The sequence below is a fragment of the Aspergillus japonicus genome (assembly GCF_003184785.1).
Source record: "Aspergillus japonicus CBS 114.51 unplaced genomic scaffold BO86scaffold_28, whole genome shotgun sequence".
Taxonomy (NCBI): domain Eukaryota; kingdom Fungi; phylum Ascomycota; class Eurotiomycetes; order Eurotiales; family Aspergillaceae; genus Aspergillus; species Aspergillus japonicus.
In genome coordinates this window covers 235771-249828 of record NW_020291665.1, presented here as the reverse complement: position 1 = coordinate 249828, position 14058 = coordinate 235771, and the positions used below count along the sequence as shown (strand labels likewise).

The following is a 14058-nucleotide window of genomic DNA, read 5'->3' as shown; positions in this document are numbered from 1 at the left end:
TAGCATGTGATCTGAGGCCGAGTCATGTCGGCCACACTCGACCGCCCGGCCGCATACAAACTGAGCTGTACTCTACATTCCAGAGCGCGGGAAATGATGAAATCTGCTGCATGGTGGGAACTTTACATACGTCAATCTACACATATACAGTCTGCTGTCCTCTGCTACCAGTATCAACTTTAACATGGTCAAGCCACTTACTTGAATCATGTATCTCAAGGCAATGACATAATTAAGCCACTCCGACCGAGTCATGTACAGGATATGCGTATATGTCTGGACTAAGGCATCAGTAAGGAATTGGCCTATATAAAGTACAGTACTCAGTATGCTCATACACAGGGTCCCAAATGATAAGCACCAGACCAGTCCACGACGGCACGAAACCCTTCTTGCGCAATCTGCAGCAAAGCAACCAACACCATCACAATTTCATCCTCTTCATCAGAATGCCAACACTTCCCACCCTCACCCTCATCCTCACCTACACGGTATCCAGCTACCTAGCCCTCCGATGCCTCCAACCACCTGCACCCGAACCCGAACCTTCCGATAACGATAAGTCCAAAGACCGCGTCGCCACCGTCATCGACCCCCTCTTCCTCCTCCTGAAGCTCATCATCCCACTGAGCTTCCTCTACCTAGCGCTGCTAGCCCTCCTGCACGACGACCCGCCATCCTCGCCGTGGATGACCGCCGTCTGCCCATCCCCAACCAACGCACCCACCGAACCCCTCACCTGGACGCCGTCCACAGCCACAAGCCTGCTCCTGTTCTACATCGGCGCATGGACACGACTGGCCGCCTATCGCGCCCTGGGCGTGGACTTCACTTTCCACCTCGCCAAGCCGACCGAGGGACTGGTGACCGACGGGGTGTACCGGTACGTCCAGCATCCCAGCTACACGGGCGGGTTGCTCATGGTCGTGGGGTACGTGCGGCTGGCGATGGAGGAGTTCGTCCCGACGCTGGCGGCCTGCTGGTCGGTGTCCGAGACGTCCAGTCGGGGTAGTCTCGTGTTTCATGCCTGGGGCCGGGTGGGGCTGCTGCTGCTGGCGACGGGGGTCTTTCTGGGGATCACCTATTTCAGGGTCCAGGATGAGGAGAGGATGCTGAAACGGGACTTTGGGGTCGAGTGGGAGCGGTGGCATCGTCGAACTGCTCGCTTGATCCCGTTTGTGTGGTGAGGAAGGGTGGACCTGGAGGTTGGGTTGGGTCGAATGCGCTACTGTAGATGTGTGAATAGTTCCTGTTCTTCTCAAGTCTTGATTTGGGGTTGGTTTGGCAGCCAGGTTTGGTAGATAGCATTTTCTTTCTTTTCCTTTGGATTGGTCTTGATTGGCTTATTGAACATTCTATTGCGGGATTAGGTTAGGTCTGGTTCGATGTGGTTCCTTCGCACTATGCAAACCATACCAACCTAAGTACCATAGGTCTTTGATAAGAAGAAAAAGAAAAGAAGAAGGTTGGTTGCATTAAATGAAGATAAACTTCCGAAAAACGTATCGCTCAATCTAAACTCAAAACCGGGGGGATCTAGGGGAAGAGAAAGGAGGCTCAGCCTACCACTACCAGTCATCGGGCTCGTAGGCAGGCTCCTCATCACGCTCGACGTCACGCTCGATGTATACTTCGCGCTCGTGGTAGATCTCACGCTGGGGGGAGCCTTCGCGCTCTTCACGCTCCTCGTCGCTCGAGCTCGAGTGCTCCTCTGTTCGGAATTAGTTAGCAAGGTATAACCACAATGCAAACCGATGGTCGACCTGAGAGGAGGTATGACTTACCCAGTTCGTGGTTGATGAGAGCACCGGCGGCAACACCGAGAGCCAGGCCGCCAGCAGCACCAAGCATCATCTTCTTGCGCTCGTTCTTCTTCTGCTCTTCAGGGTCGACGTATTCACCGCCCTGCTGAGGTGGGTAGTATCCACCCTGCTGGGGAGGGGGGTAGTATCCGCCCTCCGGCGGAGGAGGAGCAGGTGAAGAAGCACCGTAGTATCCACCCGGAGGTCCGGCAGGAGCCAGATCACGGGAGCCGTCGGAGTCGCCTAGAGGAGGCTCCCACTGAGAGCGGCCGGTAGCGACTTCGACGAAGAAAGCACGGCGGGCGTTGGGCTCCCATTCCTGGGTCCAGCCCATGGGAAGAGGAGGGGGAGGAACCGGGGGAGGCCGGAAGGAGGAAGGGGGGCTGGCGTATGGAGGGCGAGAGTCGTAAGAGCGGTCGGCGCCTTCGTAGGGAGGACGCTCTGGAGGGGGACCACCCTGGTAGGGAGGTCTCTCGTAGGGGGAGCCCTGGTAGGGAGGTCTGTCGGAAGGCGGGCGATCATAGGGAGGTCTGTCATATGGGGGGCGCTCGTAGGGAGGTCTGTCAGCGGGAGGGGCGTCGTAGGGGGGGCGCTCATAAGGAGGGCGCTCCTGGTAGTAAGGCTGTCCTCCGTAGTAAGACATTGTGGGTTGATTCTGCACTCGTGGTGATGATTAGAGCAACAGAGAGGGAAGTGGGTGGGAGAGAGAAGATTCAGATGGGAAGAGAGGATGAAACAGAAGTCAAGAGGACAGAGAAGCACCAGAAGACCCTTAAATAGTCTCTTGTGATGGTCCCTGTCAGCTGGAGAGGGGAGGGGTGGGCGGATGGAGTCAGGTCACAGATGCAGCATCCACTCTGCCATTGCTATCAGGGATATTAACGGCCCTCGGGGACTCATGGCAGCCAACGAATGACCTGGGCAAGCGCTAAAAAAAGAGGGTATCCACCGCGTTATTTGTTGAGATGGAGAAAGTGCCAATCCATAGTCCGGTTTCATTGTTGATTGTAGATCTGAAGTTGTGACAATGCAGAGGATTTAGGCAGATACGTAACACAAGCGCCCCTGATGGGTGTGGGTGTGGGACCCGATGTGCAAGCAGTTGGCCTCATAATAATAATAATAATGCTGGAATGCGATGGAATTCTGCCCTTGATGCCATAAGGCCAGCTCGACAGCTTTTCTTTCTTGGGGAAGGACGATGAGGAGAAATTGCGGGGCAAGTTTTCGTTTATCCCTGTAGGGAGAAGAGATGGAGGGGCAAAAGCAGCCTTAACCTTGTCAGGCACATAGCTAGGTAGTTTCTTGAAAAGTCAACTGAGCAACAGACATGACGACAATCGACTGGATTGCAGTCTTCAACTCGTATGAGCTACCAGTCGGGGCAGAGCTGTCAATATCCGGACTAATGAACAGAGGGCGACTGGGGAAATGAATGACTTGTCCAAGCGATGATGGATGCCGCAGCAATCCGTCTCCTTTTTCGGTCCTTGGCGCCACATTGGGGGCTGGTGTGAAATACCATCCAATCAAAAGTGACTTGCTGCTGCATCAGCCACGAAGGACTGGACCCCCACTGTTTAATCACTGGCGAGTGAACACGCAACTGAATCAACTGAATCAACTGAATCCGCCCGCGGTGTCCGGTGATAGATAGCAACACTGGCAGACAAGAACCCTTCCTCGGCTTGGCGGGTCCTCGGCCTTCCAGAAATTACTAAACTAAGCTGTGGGCCATGGTTGAGTGCCGCCCTCCAAAAGACATCCATGCTAATTTGGGAACCTGGCAACTGGAATAGGAGTCCAGTTGCAGTTGCACGCTTTCTACTAGCTCATGGCAGCATCGCACAGGGGAAATCTTCTTCTCCTGAGAGGCCGGATAAATTCCAGAGAGAGGGAAGAAATTATCATCCTATCTGTAACAGTAGTCTCTGAGCGCGCAATCCGTACGCCGTGCCAAGACTTTACTCGGAGCCCCTGAGCGATTCGCCACGTGTGCCTCAATGAGTGGCTGTGTCTCCGCGGCGAAAGGCACCGCTCAGCCACAGGCCGGGCAGTCCCAAGCGCTTTTCCTCTTTCAATCTTCCCGTTCGCCGAGGGGCTACGGATCCGTTCGGAGCATCTTTCTACGCGCTAGGGCCCTTCTGCTGTGTGGAAAATAGTGAGTGCACTTTCAGGTAACCAATGCACCTGTAACACAGGATTTTCGATGTGTCTGCCTCGGTCGAGAGGATTCGAGAAAATCGATTGATCCAAAATACCAGTCATATAGCGGAGCAACTCTGCCAAGCAGGACACCCAGGCAACAATATTTACAGTCTCGACCATAAGTTATATGCCACAAAACTCCTCGAATCCTGGTCAATCCATTCCTCCGCTCAAATTCAAATTCCACCTCAATCCAATTTGAAACTAATCATAAATTCCATTTGCCGAAGAATGGAGTCCACAGTCTGCATCTGACACAGTGTCCAGACGTGTCAGGCTCATCATACTGACGGCTTCTGCCGTCGTATCAATGTTAAGAACGATTATGCGCTGCCGGCGAAGTTGCTGGATTCTCCACTGCCGGGGTAAAAGAAGGCACCGACACTACAAGTCTCGTTAGAACCGAGTTCAATAGAATATGGCGGGGAAAGCCAATACAACATACCCAATAATAACATAGGCTGCGATGAGCAGAGATCCCTCCAAGTAGTTACTCCTGCCGTCCAGGACAAGGAAGTTCACGACGAAGGCCGTTACGAAGAGGGATATGGTCTCGAATAAAGTAAAGTACAAAGACATGTCTTTGTCCATACACCAACCGAGGATAACCACCAAGGGAGTGACGAAGATAGCTGCTGGAGGTCAGCTCAGGTCCTAGAAAGTCCAAGAGTCGAATAGTACATACCAATTTGGATACTGCTACCAACAGACACACCAATAGCAAGATCCATCTTGTTCTTGGTAGCCACACTCACGGCCGTCACGTGTTCGGCGGCGTTACCAACAATAGGCAGGATGATCAGACCGATGAAAGCCTCGCTGACAGACGAGCTTTGAATCATGTTGGGGATGGCATCAACCAAGAATTCTGCACAGACTGCAACAAGAGCTGTTGAGACGAGGAGCATGACCACCGCGGAGGTGCGAGACATTTCTGGCTCGGGGTGTTCAGGAGTGTCTTCGACAGTGGCCGCGCTGACCACAGTAGGCATGCGAGATGCTCCACGAGCAAACTGTACAGCACTTCCCACGGGGGGGGGACGATTGGAGAAAGAAGGAAGCGAGTGTGTACGGCGGAGTCCAGATGCACCGGTGAGATTCGTTGGTTGTGCAATGCCCGGCGCGGTGGAGAACACTGTGTTGGAGAGCAATGAGGGAATGGTAGGCCTAAATGGCGATCGTCTCTTAGGCACTTCGGGGGTTTCCTCGACCGGAATTTGTAGATCGCTATGATCAACAGCAGGTTCCGATTGATAAGACTTCATGGGTGGCCGTCCGTTCATAGCTGTGTTGGTGGCGCCCTCGGCGTTTTCCGCACGCTTCTCCCGCTTTTTCCTCTCCTGCTTCTTGGCCTTTTTCTCCTGCTTCGAGGCCTTCGGGGCAGCTCCGAAGTCCCGCGACTGCGGTTCGTAGTCTCTCGAATGTGGCTCGTGATCCGCATCATAGCGAGTATCGTCGCCAAAATCGATAACAAAAGACCCCGAGCCCTCTGCATGGCTAGTGGTACTGTTCAAGTCGCCAGAGCCGTGAGCCTCATCAATGACCGCCGACGATGGCAATTCCACCAGCGACTTCTTACGAAACGATTGCGGAGATACGGTTCCACGTGAGCTCGTGCTTGATTTTCGGTGGCGTCTGTGTTTCATGGCCCTCTTGATGCGTTTGGCGGTAGACCAGGACGTTGTGGTGTCAACGGATTCGTCGGAAGAACTGCTTGAATCTGACGAGCTGTTCATAAACTCGGCCAGCACACCTGGGTGGGATTCTTCGTCAATAATCTGCTGAGGAGTACTGGCGTACAGATAGGCATGCGACTTGAGCTGAAAAACGATGTACAAGGCGTACACAAGAAGCAACACCTGTTATTTGAGACAATTAGTGTTTGATGCACTTCACATCGTAATACTGAAAGAGCTTACCACACTAGTTCCTCGGCTGACTTTGAGGGTGTATTTGTCGGCATTCGAGCTATCTGACCAAGAAGCATGGAAGGCCGTCTGGTGACTACGTTAGTTCTGCACCCTCAGACGTGTCAAGTCATCACTCACAGGTAATAACAAGCTCATGACGCTCAAGCTAAGAAGACAAGCACTCATTTGGGTGACCGTACTGTTGTAGATCTAGATAACTTCAGCACACAACTCAGAAGCACAGACAAGAATTACTTACCTGTTCCTGGAAACGCAAGCCTCCCAACAGAAAGGCCATACCCAGAATCAACAGTAGGTTTGCCAGAATGGATCCCAAGAGGGATGCTTGCACAATTCGAATCTCATTCTTGACAAGTGCAATGATGAAAATGATCAACTCCACTGCATTTCCGAAAGTGACGTTGATCAGTGCACCGACGGTATCACCTAGGCGGCTGGCAACACACTCAGTGGCGTGACTGAGGAGACCAGCCAAGGGAATGACAGCGATCGCGTTCATGGCGAAGATCAAGCCCGAGTTCAACCCGGCCGCCTGGACGGCGATACCGGCGGGCACGAAGATGAGCAGCACATTGACCCAACTGTGGCAAAGAGCCGTCTTGGTGTGGCTGCTGAAGCGGACCATGCCATCCTTCATGCGAGTAAAGACTCCGGGCTTGGTGGTCTCGTTTGAATTCTTTTCTGACTCCGGGCTAGCCGGGTCACGTATAGCTTCCTTCACTTGCCCATCTTGAGCCGCTGCCTCGTCAGAGGCTTGGTCTGCCTGGGTGGAAGCTTGAGTTTGGCGAGTTGACGCGTGAGCTTTCGCCCACGAGTGAATCCGGTCTGTGGAATCAAGAAGATTATCAGTTGGTTTCTCAGACAGAACAGCAAAAATCATGCACCAAGAAAAGCCACTAAAGTTTGGCGCGCGTGCAGTGGTGGAAACCAGGTGAAGGAAGGGGTATCAGAAGGTGACTGAGGCACTTACGCATGTATTTCAGAACCAGAAGCAGGAATAATCAAGGGGGAAGGCAAAGTAGCCTGAGGCGTATCGCAGAGATGGGATGAGAAGAAACGGAACAAGAGAAAAGATAACTGTGTCGAACGCACAGGAAGAAGCAAGCCAAGCTTCAAGTGGAATTATGGGAAGTTGGAGAGGGCAAGAGAGACAGCGAAATGAGGACAATATAAGGACGAGCGGCCGGCCGGGGCCCTTGGCGGGAGCGGCAAGCCAATGATGCTGGCCAAGCCCCAGCATGATCATCCTGCACTTAACCATGAAAGGGGAGGAAGCCATGGGCCATGGTCCCGTCTGCCTGCCCCGTTATGCGTCCTGTTACAGTACACAGTACATGAGTAAGTTGTTATCTATCGTGTTATCAATCATCCACCCTCATTTTTTTCCTCTGCTTTTTCTTTTTCATTTTCTTTCACCTTCCTCCTCCCCCCTCTTCCCCCTGCACCCTATCAGCTTACCCTTCCAAGGCCTGCCAAGGGCAGCTACACCGTGCTGAGGTCATCGGCTTATCTCCGACATGAGGACTCGGATCCCGCCCTTCTGCCGGTATTTTCATTTATTTTTATCTCTAGAGGCTCGGCAATGGATTGAGTCGCAAAACACAGCAACAGTTGACGAGGGATGGTGATTGATTACTCTACTGTATCCACTCCACCGTGGAGTGGGGCATGAGGGCTGTTAATCTGGGTTCCCGTCGATCGAATTCGTATGGTTCCCTTCTGCAACCCGTCGACCTGGTATCCATTCTAGGGCCTGGTGTCTGTCTAGGTACCTTAGTACAATTACCTACCGTACGGAGTACAAGCGACGAACTAACTTCCTGTCTTCGTTGGTAGGTGAAGATGCCAATTAGTTCATACTTGACCTTGCTCAATCGGTCTGCACCCTGCAAGGGGATGGACGAACACCCCCCCAAGGACCATGTCAGAATGCTGGACCCAGAACATGGAAACCTCCCAATTTTGTGATCAAATTGCGACTACGGAAAACCTGCCCCCGAGGCAACGCCTCACTACTGGAAGGGTAAATCACCTAGGGCTATCGATCTATCTTCCCGGCACATTGCCGTCTACAGAGTATAGAGCGCTGTATTATAACCTAACCAATTTCTTGACGCAGCAACAAGAGTGAGACACATCCATGATTATCACCGAAGTACTCAGTAAATGGCCAATTTTACCTACCCTACATACAGGTATTTACAATACCCATCATATCGATAAATACCGCCTTGCCTTTAGACTAGTAGTACACTACGCAACATTCGTGGACAGCGATCTGGGAATACGGAGCTAGCCATTGGTTGACTACCTGCAAGATGTTAGCCTCGTCCCCAGTCGGAGGGATTCCTCCGAAGTCCGACGTACCTGTATTGTCACTCGTATCATCTGGGACGGGCATGCTTGGGTCGTTGCCACGGCTGGCAACAGCTTTGGGTAACGCGTCACATGGCCGAGGTCAGAAGAAGGTAAGATGTGTGCAAACAGAGAGAGCGCGTCATCCATCGCCATTAGGTTACGTTTACAATTTGGGGGTCGGTCTGACGTTCCTTTCTTTAGCTTTGACTTCTTTACAACCCAGCTACGCCTCAGTTGAGTTCTAGATGACTCAAGTAAAGTCCCATCGTCAACGCTATTCCCGCCTGGTAGGGCTCCGAGCCTCCGACCCCTGCGTCACAGACTCAGCCACATATTTTGGGGCCCACCATCGCCTCCACCAGCACTCCGCAATCAACGCTACATTGTGGCTGAGGAGAATAACTTCCAGGGTACCACGATACATGCTGAGATGACATGATGGCCACGGTGGATATCACGACCGTGCCAAGGGCGTGGCAGATACAGCCAGGTGCTAGAGCATTCCATGTTGCAAAGTCAACTAGTCGCGCGATTCGTTGGCTCCTCGTGCTTGGGAGACTGGACCACCCGACACTGGCGCCAGCTGTCCTGAATGAGGTCATTTGTAGGACTCATGTACAGTACTGTACAGTACTTTCGACCTGATTCAGTCTACCACATTCGATGCGGTCTCGTTTGACAGGTCTTGGCCAGTGAGCGGGGTAGATCAGTACTCGTAAACTTGCCAATGCGGGGGTGATGTCCAAAGCCTCCGTGGCGCCGCGTAAGGCAGTCCAAAACGCGAAGATGGTGGGATGTCTGCTCGCTATCAACACCAGCACTGGTCAGTCACACCCAGTTCTGCAACCACAACTTGAAAATACCTCAGGTTGACCGGCCAGGAGATCGCTCCTCTGTGCCGATGCACTATGAGGGAATTATCATGGTTGCTCAACAGGTTTTGATGCTGTCGTTTACCGGAAGGGGGAAATGCGTATGAGAGAGAACCGTCACCTGAGTGGTGTCGCAAGCAGACAAGTCATTCCTGACTCATCTTGACTGACTAACTTACAAGATGCATAAGTTATGCGTCTAGTCAGGTGATCGTAACTCACAGCAGCGGGTAAAGCATTAGCCCGCCTGGATACAATTCAGAATGCTTGTCCTTCTCCCTGCCGACTAGTTAGCCATAAAATTGCTGCGTCGATTCTCGAAGGCCTGCGAAAACTTTGAGATTTTCTCCGTAGGGCAGTATTATTAGCTTGGACAGACGGGAAAGGGTCGGGACAAAGTCAGCTTCAATTGACAACCATACTAACTATAATCTTCCACCAAATATAAGTTCCTTCGTCAAATCAATATGCACCAGCTGTGATCAGATCAAATTTGTTATCGAAACACCCGGTATGACTGAGACTGCTACCAAGCTGCACTATGTATATCACTCGATCCGAATACAGTGTCTAAATGATCGTCCACCCTCGAAAACTAGTGAAGAAAAGAAAACTTTCGAATCGGCATTTAGCTCGGCAGGCGCCATGGATTTCAGGCACGGCAACCCGAACCGGATGCGGCCCCCGGACGTCGGCGATTCGATCAACAACGCTAGTTGAGATCACGAGAGGATGAATCTTCCATCCTTCCTTCTCTCGAGCATCTTTCGAAGTCCACCCATAGATCTTACTTAGATTTTCGATCAGTCAGTCCACTTGCCCCAGCAACAGATTGCACGAGAGACAGTTGACATACCATGGCTCCTCCTCGGAGCTCTGGTGGATCCAGACTGTCCAAGGTGCTCAGGTATGAGAATCCGCACTCCATGACTTAATCTGCAGCGAGCAGGAGCTGAGATTCCCTTCACAGCGCACTCGATCCAAGGACATGGATACGACGCCTGGACCTAGATACTCGAACCTTTCTCATGATGCTGAAAGGTGCTTTGCCACCCACCATTGTCATTGCAATGTGAGCGAATCTCGTATCGACACATACCAAAGCAGTCGACTAAAACCTGTGGTAGTTATCAGAGCAGCTCTATTGCGGACATCACCCTGACCATCGGCTACCTATCCGCGCTGATATCCGTCCTGTCGCAGGCTCTCATGCCCCGCGCGAAATTCATGAAGATCATGTTCTTCGATCTCTTGTCCACCTGCGTATCCGCATCGCTCTGTTGTCTAGCGATATTCTGTGCTGTAAAGGCAAGAGAGCACAACACCCCGAAAGACGCAAGCGAGAGTGTCCGCACTGGCTTCAGCAGCGATGCTTGCGCCGTATCGGCCATATGGCTTATATTCATGATCTGGTAATTGCGCTGCCTCGATTGTGATACTGACAGGGAACGCTGACGGTTCTCTGCAGGGGCGCGAATACAATTCGTGCCTGGAAACCGATGGAGCTACAGGATCCTATGGTGGCGTTCTCAATCTTCTGCTCTGTGACCATCACCCGAGCCGGGACATTCGTGACACTATCTGACGGATTGAGCTTTGTCAGCCGACTGTTGAAGGGGTTTATGCTGGGCTTCGCGATTGCCATCGGTGTCTCTCTCTTTATATTACCGATCACGAGCCGAGGACACGTGTTCGAGGACATCAAGGGCTACGTCGCGCAGATTGATGCCGTGCTCCGAGCTCAGATCGACTTCGTAGGGGAGAGTCCAGATATGTGGACTGGCGATCAGAGTCTCCTCAGTCGAACCCGGACTGCTCGGAGTGCGGGTGAAGCAGGGAATAATGGGGGTTCGAATTTGGAAGCAAAGAAGAAAGCTCTCGGCGCGGCAGTAACAAAGTTGAATGCCTTGCATGGAAAGTTGCAGTCGGATATGTTTTATTCGAAGGATGAGATCGCCTGGGGAAAGCTATCGGCTGATGATCTGAGTAGTATTGGTGGTCTGCTACGAAGCCTTCTGCTGCCTCTGTCGGGGATGGCAATGCTTCCTGACATCCTCGAGATGGTTGTGAAAAATGAAGGGACCCGCAACAACAGTGTCGGATCGTGTGAGAATGGCGAAGAGGCACCAACGAAGCAAGCTGAGCTGCAGAAAGTTGCCGAGACACTTCAGAGGAGATTGGTGGAGTCTGCTCACCTAGTAAAAATCGGCTTGCAATATGTTCTGCTGAGATTGGAACTCAAGAAGAGGAAGCACATTGAGAGATTGTATCAGGAAAAAGATGAGGAGGCAACAGGCGACATGCCTAATCCGTTGCAGCAGGACTTCACAGCATTACTACAGCGAGAGATTAACAAGTATTATTCCCGACGCAAAAACCTCGCAAGGACACTGGCCTCTCTGGAGGCATTTTCATTGTCCGAAAAGGCCGAGGATGCCTCATCGAACAACGACCAGAGAGCCGTCGCAGCTGATCCTGACGTGAAACAGGAATTCTTCATGATTCTGTACATGGGCCACCTGCAAGACAACATTCTGAAGGCGACACTCGACTTGGTCAAATTTGCAGATAATAAGGTTGACGATGGCACGATGAAACGCAGCCGACTCATTTTTCCGAAGCAGAAGACTATCTTGCAGTGGTTGTCTCCTGATTCTGAACAAAGGGATTCCGGAGAAGGCTCTGGCCGACGACAGTCTTCCCACGTCAATCCCTCCGCCGTCTATGAAGAGCGCGAAGCAGAGACATTTCCAGACCCTGAACACCTGCCACCTGCCAATTTCTTTGAGAAGGGAAGCATAGTGCTTCGCGTTATATCGAAAGTCATTAAGTCTGAGCAGAGCATTTTCGGCTTCCGCGTGGCAGCAGCGGCATTTTGCGTCGGTATCCTAGCCTTCCTACGGCAGACCCAGGACTTCTTCATCCACCAGAGATGTATCTGGGCCATGATTGTCATTGTGATCGGTATGAACCCAACGAGTGGGCAGACTATGTTCGGCTTTGTGGCTCGAATTGCTGCGACGGTCGTGTCGATGGTCTTGAGCTTGGTCGTGTGGTACATAGTGGATGGAAAGACTGCAGGAGTCATAGTGTTTCTTTACATTGGAAACATATTCGAAGTAAGTCTGCGAGGGAAACACTTCAAATCATTCACTGCTGACCCTCCTGGCAGTACTACTTCTACATCAAGGTTCCTCAGTACTTCGGCGCAACTGTAATTGCCATAGTGACATTCAACGTTATCGTGGGATACGAGTTACAAGTCCGCCCCCCTTCTCTGCATTTTTTACAATCAATTCTCAGGTCTAACTGGATTTTAATGTTCTCTAGGTCCGCAAACTCGGAGTCGAAGTCGCCACCTCGAACGGCCAGCCCTATTACCCGATCTACATCTTCGGCCCCTACAAACTCGCCGCAGTCGCCGCCGGCTGCGCCATCTCCTTCTTCTGGGTGATCTTCCCGTACCCAATCACCGCCAAATCGACCCTCCGCAAAGCCCTCGGACGGGGCCTCTTCGTCCTCGCCAAATTCTACAGCTGCATGCACACGACGATCGAGCTCTGGCTCAACGGCGAGCTCGGCAGCCTCCACGACGACGTGCACTCCGCATCCCACCACCTCAACCACACCCGCCACAAGATCTTCAAGGAGGAGATGATCCTCCTCAACAGCCTCCGCATGCACAGCCACTTCAGCACCTTCGAGCCCCCAATCGGCGGCAAATTCCCGAAGCCGACCTACGACCGCATCATCGGCCAGATCCAGCGCACGCTCACCAGCATGGCGCTGATGGCACACACCACGCAGAGCCTGGACGCGTTCTCCGTGGACCCTCCCGGTGGTGGCAGCCATCCCCAAAACAAATGGGTCGCGAGACTGGCGTCGATCGCGCTGCAGTCCGCGGGCTTCAAGTCGCACCAGATCACCTCGCTGCTCTGTCATCTCTCGGCGTCGATGACGAACGCGCAGCCGCTGCCGCCGTATCTCGCGACGGGCGACTCCTTCCCGCTGGCGAGGGAGCTGCAGCGCATCGACGGCGAGTTGCTGAGCATCCGCCATGTGGAGGATCCGGCGTTTTCGGCGTTCGTATGTCTGGAGGTGCTGCGGTCGGTGGTCAGCTTTACTCTGGACGATTTGTTACGGTATGTTCCTTGTAAGGCGAAATTGAGGGATTGATAACAGAAGTTTGCTAACACGGTATGTCCAGTGATGTGAGAAGTCTCGTCGGAGAACTGAGCTTCGACTTCCATGTGCGCCACGCGCAGGATACTGCTGAATCGCAGCGCTTGATGTCAGAGGTCGATGCTTGAACTGATTGACAGGTGCATCTGTTGTGGGGTTCGTACATAGTGCTGTATTGACGTATCTATCAATGTAAATAATTGGATATTCACTGTTATCACGAGTTTCGGTACGCGGATGACTTCAGCTGCATTTAGATCCACTTGACGGGTTGCTTCGCTCACAACGGCCATGGCTCATAGCGGCCCTTTTACGTCAGTATTTCATCAGCAAGGCCTGCTGGCCCAATGGTAAGGCGCTTGACTACGAATCAAGAGATTGCAGGTTCGAGCCCTGCGTAGGTCATTTCTTTTTGCTTTTTGTTCACCCACCTTTGCGGTACGTACATATACGTACGGGTCTCGTCACGAGGACTCGTCGACTGCGAACGAAGTCATGCATCATGTCATTTTTCTTTTTTCTTCAATAGGAATAGAATACTATCATACTTGCAGATTTCCAGGAAATAATCAAAAGACTTGGTCGGGAATTAGGACGGGTCCGTCCGTAGCTTGGGAGACTTGCTCTACCTCTTGGCCTGGGGCATGATAGGCTTGTAGCAAAGCAAATCTGGAACCTAGTCGCTACTGATTATCTGCCGAGCTG

General features: G+C 52.3%; 4 protein-coding genes and 1 non-coding gene across 5 annotated transcripts; 3 read left to right on the top strand and 2 right to left on the bottom strand.

The window, feature by feature from the left end:
• Nucleotides 1-449: 449 nt before the first annotated feature.
• Nucleotides 450-1187, top strand: BO86DRAFT_419483 (methyltransferase family protein; the record flags this gene model as incomplete). Its single annotated transcript, XM_025675124.1, has 2 exons — nt 450-982; nt 1013-1187. 2 exons carry the CDS (start codon nt 450-452, stop codon nt 1185-1187), a joined length of 708 nt encoding a protein of 235 aa, XP_025527131.1.
• A 381-nt stretch (nt 1188-1568) lies between these two features.
• BO86DRAFT_400199 (WW domain protein) lies at nt 1569-2445 on the bottom strand (the record flags this gene model as incomplete). The annotated part of the gene is made up of 2 exons (XM_025673692.1): nt 1569-1711; nt 1785-2445. The coding sequence occupies 2 exons, from the start codon at nt 2443-2445 to the stop codon at nt 1569-1571; spliced, it is 804 nt and encodes a 267-aa protein (XP_025527130.1).
• A 1523-nt stretch (nt 2446-3968) lies between these two features.
• On the bottom strand, nt 3969-7068 carry BO86DRAFT_389704 (putative membrane bound cation transporter). Its single transcript, XM_025672206.1, has 7 exons — nt 6912-7068; nt 6180-6766; nt 6059-6130; nt 5930-6007; nt 4696-5869; nt 4456-4642; nt 3969-4394 (listed from the first exon to the last, which is right to left on the bottom strand). Exons 1-7 carry the CDS (start codon nt 6913-6915, stop codon nt 4334-4336), a joined length of 2163 nt encoding a protein of 720 aa, XP_025527129.1. The 5' UTR covers nt 6916-7068; the 3' UTR covers nt 3969-4333.
• Nucleotides 7069-9931: 2863 nt separating this feature from the next.
• BO86DRAFT_389701 (uncharacterized protein) lies at nt 9932-13556 on the top strand. Its single transcript, XM_025672205.1, has 7 exons — nt 9932-10078; nt 10142-10243; nt 10299-10583; nt 10640-12290; nt 12344-12433; nt 12502-13313; nt 13379-13556. Exons 1-7 carry the CDS (start codon nt 10029-10031, stop codon nt 13479-13481), a joined length of 3093 nt encoding a protein of 1030 aa, XP_025527128.1. The 5' UTR covers nt 9932-10028; the 3' UTR covers nt 13482-13556.
• Nucleotides 13557-13686: 130 nt separating this feature from the next.
• Nucleotides 13687-13758, top strand: BO86DRAFT_t153. The gene has a single exon. It is a non-coding gene; the product is annotated as a tRNA-Arg (tRNA).
• The last annotated feature ends 300 nt before the right edge of the window (nt 13759-14058 follow it).